Source organism: Balaenoptera physalus, assembly GCF_965194825.1.
Source record: "Balaenoptera physalus genome assembly, chromosome: 3".
In the NCBI taxonomy this organism is placed as follows: Eukaryota; Metazoa; Chordata; class Mammalia; order Artiodactyla; family Balaenopteridae; genus Balaenoptera; species Balaenoptera physalus.
Genome location: NC_138890.1, coordinates 116,998,105 through 117,004,104, shown reverse-complemented (window position 1 = coordinate 117,004,104; position 6,000 = coordinate 116,998,105). Strand labels below are relative to the sequence as shown.

General features: G+C 42.0%; 1 protein-coding gene across 3 annotated transcripts in view; it reads left to right on the top strand.

Moving 5' to 3' along the window:
- The first annotated feature begins 731 nt into the window (after positions 1-731).
- The window catches only part of AGGF1 (angiogenic factor with G-patch and FHA domains 1), a 47,802-nt gene continuing 42,533 nt past the window's right edge, over positions 732-6,000 (top strand). The window contains exons 1-3 of one of the 3 annotated variants that reach the window (XM_082457231.1): positions 732-1,351; positions 4,178-4,280; positions 5,291-5,493. In XM_082457231.1, coding sequence (XP_082313357.1) covers positions 1,142-1,351; positions 4,178-4,280; positions 5,291-5,493 — 516 coding nt within the window. In that variant the 5' untranslated portion in view covers positions 732-1,141. The remainder of the gene's footprint in view (positions 1,352-4,177; positions 4,281-5,290; positions 5,494-6,000) is intronic. The other 2 variants (XM_082457230.1, XM_082457229.1) reach the window with 2 other exon arrangements.

Here is a 6,000-nt window from a genome sequence, read left to right as displayed (position 1 = left end):
CAGGCACTGAGCCGGGCCCTGGGAGAGGACAGGCAAGACATAGTCGCTGACCTCCATAGGTCTCAGGCCCGGCATTCCGAACTCAAGCTCTAATTCTAAATGACGTTGGTTAAGAAAGGAAGTGTGTTCCAAGAAGCCCTCATCAGTTTAAAGGCTGCTGAACAAACGCCTGTTTCACATAGACAAAACACCAAATAGATGCACTGAAACAGAAAAACTTTCTCTCCTGCTTCCGTAGAATCTTGCTGCTTACTTTCCCACTAGTGATGCTTCTCTCTGCAAGCCAGACCTATAGGAATTTGCTTTCTTTTCCTGGGGGGCCTAACCTCACGGAATCCGCAGAAGCACTAAGTAAGCAAAGCGTCAGAACACTACGTTCACAGTCCTGGTTTAGCATCAATTCTATGAACGTTGGCAAAACATTTCTTGGAGATTCACTGTTCTCATCTGTAAAACGAGGAGCTAGGAAGTGCACTCTGTGCAAAAAGTTTGAAAACGTTTTGAAAGTGTGCAAGGGTAAAATCCCGCGACCAGAGGATGCGCGATGTTTATCTCTCCCGGGCTACTGTAGCACCTTTTCCGCCCGCTCTCCACGCCCTCACGTCCCGCCCCGTCCCGCCCCGTCCCGCCCCGTCCCGCCCCGTCCCGCCCCGTCCCGCCCCGTCCCGTCCCGTCCCGTGCACCCCGCAGCCGGCGGAAAGTGCGCCTGTGCACTGTGAGGCCCTTCTCGCCTTCCGTCGCTTCCTTTTCCGTCTTGGCCCCGCCCACCGCCGGCGTCGTCGTTTCCGGTTCAGCCCAGAAACGGCCCAATTGCTTCTGGTCCCTGCTTCGCTCGCCCGCCCATTTCTCCAACGTTTCGGTGGCTTACTCGGTCGCCGGGGCAGGTGGTTACCAATAAAGTTTTACTGTTTCAAAGCCCGGCGGACTGGGCCCATTTTCCGCCCCCTTGCTCGCTGCCCGCAGTTCGCCTCGGCTACAGGTAACCAGCTTTAGGGCCTCATGGCCGCGGGCTGCCGCGGCCGGGCGGGGATGAGGCCGCTTTTCGCTGCCCGCGCGCTCCCGTGGCTCCTGGGTCCGTTGGCGTCCGTCTCAGCTTGAGCGCAGCCCCTCCGCTCCCGCGGGCCGCTTCGCGCCGGACCCCATGGCCTCTGAGGAGCCGCCGCCTTCGTTGTCGCCGTCGCCACCTCCCTCCCCCGAGCCTGAGCTGGCCCAGCTGAGGCGGAAGGTGGAAAAGTTGGAACGCGAGCTGCGGAGCTGCAAGCGGCAAGTGCGGGAGATCGAGAAGCTGCTGCATCACACAGAGCGGCTGTACCAGAGCGCCGAGAGCAACAACCAGGAGCTCCGCACCCAGGTGCGCGGTCCCCATCCAGCCCGAGATGAGGCCTTTGAAGTCTAAGATAGCCTCAGAAGGGCTCCCTGGTAGGGCCCGGGACTGCTTTATAGAGTACCTGAAAGAGTTAAAAGTTCAGTGCGATGATAATTCCCGGTACATCTGGAACAAACCTAAGAGTTGGGGTGCTCGATTTCGATAAGTGCGTGAACTGCAGTTGTGGCCGGCGTGGAGTGCGCTTAAGTACTCGAGTCTTCATTCTCACTTGTGAAGTCCCATTGGCAGTAGGCACATTTCTAATATTTTGTTCTAGATCACTTTTGAGTTTGTTAAAGCGCCGGATTTCAATCAGAATCCCATTTATCATACCCTAGATGTGTGAACTGATATTGAGCCTCAGTGGCCCATAAAATGAGAATGCTAGGACCACACTGGTGGAGGTTAAATCAAAGTAAATGTCAACAGACTGTTTTACAGTTTTGCAAATTGCTGAGCGCTAGGTATGTGTGAGGTTGTTCTGGGCATTCATCTTGAGTAGTCTAGTGGAAGTAGGGAAGATAGAACTGTCTTCGTTAGAGACACTAAGCATCTAATTTTGTCCTTATAACATGCAGTAAGGACAAATATTTAAACTCCCATTAAAAAAAAACTCTTAAACAGCATAATCTTTTCAGCTTGATTGTTTTGGGCAGTCGCACTCTTTCCCAACAAGTTATTTCCACGTAATTATTAATTTCAGTTAAACTGTTGTCTAGTCTTTTGGCATATATTGGTACATTTCCTAAAACCACAAATGTAGGCTGAACGTTAAAGTATCGTCAAACTTTGTTACGCTTTGTTATCAAATAATCTATGAAAATAACCGCTGAGTTGCAATGACTTTCTGTGCCCATTGTATAGAGTTGTTAACATTATGACATTATCGAAAATTTGTGTTTTGTTACTCAACTATTTCTTGGACAACTACAATGCATAGCGACTGTGCTAGGAGACTACAAATATTGTTAAAATATTGAGGGGAAAGGGGAGCAAAATATGATGAGCTGTATAAAAAACGCTTTTATAATTCTAAATTGTAAAAGTACCACTTGCTATAGAGATCCTAAAAGAAAACGTTTTTGCTAATCTTTGAAGAGCCAGCGTTTTGGTTATTAGTGTTAATTTGGTAGCAGTCTAATATGAAAAATTGAAATGCATAGAAAGCTGTAACTTTACTAGTGATAGTAATAACTCTTCTTTATTATCTTTCTAGTCAGCCTCCCCTGGTGGTGGGTAGACAGTTTGTTAACTGTCATTCCTAATGACTAGATAGTGTTTTATGTGGAGCAGTAAAACTTTGGCTTGAGAATTGAGGGTGAACTAGCAGGGAAGTACAATATGTACAGGCTTTGGAGTCAAGGAAACCTTGTGCAAATTACTTTCTTTAGATTTCTCACATGTAAAATGGGGATTAGGACGACTAATTTGTAAGGTGGTTGTAAGGAATTCCTTTATTTTTATTATTTATTTACTTATTTATTTATTCATTTTTGGCTGTGTTGGGTCTTCGTTTCTGTGCGAGGGCTTTCTCTAGTTGCGGCAAGCGGGGGCCACTCTTCATCGCGGTGCGCGGGCCTCTCACTATTGCGGCCTCTCTTGTTGCGGAGCACAAGCTCCAGATGCGCAGGCTCAGTAGTTGTGGCTCACGGGCCCAGTTGCTCCTTGGCATGTGGGATCTTCCCAGACCAGGGCTCGAACCCGTGTCCCCTGCATTAGCAGGCAGATTCTCAACCACTGCGCCACCAGGGAAGCCCAAGGTGGTTGTAAGAATGAATGAGATGTTACCTACAGTACCAAGTGCCATGCCTAGCATGTAGCAGATACTATATAAATGGTCTTGTTCATAGTAATAGTGATAGTAGCCAGAGCCAGGATAAGAGCAAGGCAGTCAGTAGCCTAGGGTGAAAAATTCAAGGGGGCACTCATTCTCAGGTATGATTCTATACTTGCATGAATCTGAGAGTGAATGCCTCCTTAAATTTTGTGCCTTAGGTGCCTTGCTCGCTTCACTCTAGTTCCAGCCCTGGTGGTAGCAGCAGATCTGATAATCTGTGAAGTGCACAGATAATCTGTATATAATCAGTCTTATCACCTTTCTCTTTTTAAGCTTTATGTATCATTAAAGAAATACTTAGAAGCTTGTTTTTTGGGTTTGCGTTTATAATGGGTATAATGTCACACTGAATTCCTTTCTGACTGAGCTGTATTGATGAGGCAGCTCTTCATCTGCTTATGGGTATTTTTCACACTCAGTTGCTTTGGCCTTGGTATTCAGTGAGACACAGGGAGGCGAGGTGCATCTCTGAGGCAGTCACCTCTCTTTCCTTTTATAAGATTACTATTTCAAGGAAAAAGTATGTTAAAGTATACGAGTGGCATTATTTAAGTGAATGGTTAATTCCAGGTGGAGAACACTGAATGATACTAGATAATTTAATTCAGTGATTTAATTCTCCTTAGGGAGAACTGCTGACCGATTAAAATAGTAGTATAAAAACTTTCTTATTTGTTAGAAATAAAGGATCCTGTTCACAAAGTCTTATTAATTTAGTCAGTCTGATTTTTGGAGGTAATAGTTTGAGGTTAGCTAGAGAATATAAGAATAAAAACATCTCCTTCTGCAGATGTAAAAGGTGAAAGCCAATTATATTGTAGTATTTTCAGTTTTTCTGAAAAGGAAACTAGCTGATATTGGTACTTCTCGAAACTTTTACCAGGAAAAATAATCATTGTAATTTCAGGAGAATGGTATGTATATTATTAGATTGCTGTATGGTTTATTTTTCCTAAAACCTTGCTTTCTTTCAGGTAGAAGAGCTCAGTAAAATACTCCATTGTGGGAGAAATGAAGATAATAAAAAGTCTGATGTAGAAGTACAAACAGAGAACCACCCTCCTTGGTCAATCTCAGGTATTCAGCTTATAGTGAAGATATCCTAATACTACTACATTCAAATCATGCTAACGTGGAGTTTTCTTTAAATTTAGAATCTGTATACATCTAGATAAATAGGAGAGCTGTTACAAAGTTGACTTTTCTCCATATGATTTGGTATTTTCAGATAATCTATTTGCTCTTTTGGTGGGAAAGTAGAAATGTATTGTTATTCCTGTAAATACGTAATATTGCTAATATGCTTTCATTGGCACATTCACTGAGTAATTTTTGCTATGCTGTAAGCCATCTACTCTCATCTGACCTTACTTGTGACCAGGGGCATGTGTTTTCTTGTTGATGTGTTCCACTTAGCATCAATTCAGTGTCAGTCTCTTAGGCCCTCCTGGGAATGGGTGATCCTACAACCCTGGCCTTATTAGTGGCATTATGTTGTGAGGCAAAATAACTGAGAAACCAAGTTTTAATAAATAGGGATCACAAGAAATGATCTTTCCCATTAAATTTTGCCTTGTTTTATTCAGTACGCAACTTAGCAAATTGCTGAACACAGCAATGGTATGAACATTACATATCTGTATGTTATGTTTTTAAAAAAGTCAGCACCATGAGCAAAATTTGACAGAAAAGTCAGCCCTTGACATGTTGTCATTTGATATTGAAGTATACTGAGGTATGTAGTTAGACATTGTTAGAAGTTGCTACTTTTTTTTTTTTTTGACAGAACACAACCTATCTACCCGTTTTCTCTTTTTACTCTTGCTATGGAAAATCCAAATCTGCTTACCTTTTTTTCCTTTTTAGCTTGACAGCTAGGGTACTGAAGGTGGCATTAGAATCAAAGATATATATCTCTGCAGATTAATTTGGACCATTAATTTTAATCTGTTAAAATGTGTATAATTATAAAAATATGATTTGTTTGCAACGTGTGCTCTTTTGTGTTCAGTGCCAGTGTTTTGGAATTAAGTCCTTTTTATATACGCTATTCTAATATGATATCACTTAATTTGTTTTTGCAATAGATTATTATTATCAGACATACTATAATGATGTTAATCTTCCAAATAAAGCATCTGAACTCCCAGTTCAGGAAGATCAGGATATCAAAGCTTCTACTTTTAATTCTAAAGACCAGTCACACATAGAAAATGATGCTTATGCTGGTACTGATACAACAGAAAATGTTAATTGTGGACAAGAGGACCATCTTGCCTCAAATTCACAGGTAATAAAATGCTTCACTTGAAACTGTTGTTACTCAAGAACTTGTTCTTCTTTGTTGTTATTATGTAGAAAAATAGACTTCTTTGGTTTATTACAACATATACAAGGGTTGTAAATGTTCTGCGTGTAATTATGCAGTGAATAATACAGTTTTTGAGAAACAAAAATTAGAACTTGTTCGTATGTGTAACTGTTTTCCTACTCTGTTGTGTTGCAAAAGTGTATGCTGTACATAAACTAAAACAAAATTTGTCAGTACGTTTGACTCAACCAAAAAATTTTGAGCAACCACAATACCATGTTCACACCAAATTTTTTTTTAATACTTCCTTTCTGTCAAATATCTTGCCACTGTTCAAATTTCCCAGAATGTTTTATAAATTTGTTTTTACCATTTGTTTGAATCAGGATCCCAGTAAGGTTCATACAGGGCAGCTGCTTGATGTGTGATGTATAATTTATAGCTTTCTTCTCTATCTCTTTTCTAAAATTTTTTTTCCCCTTGAGC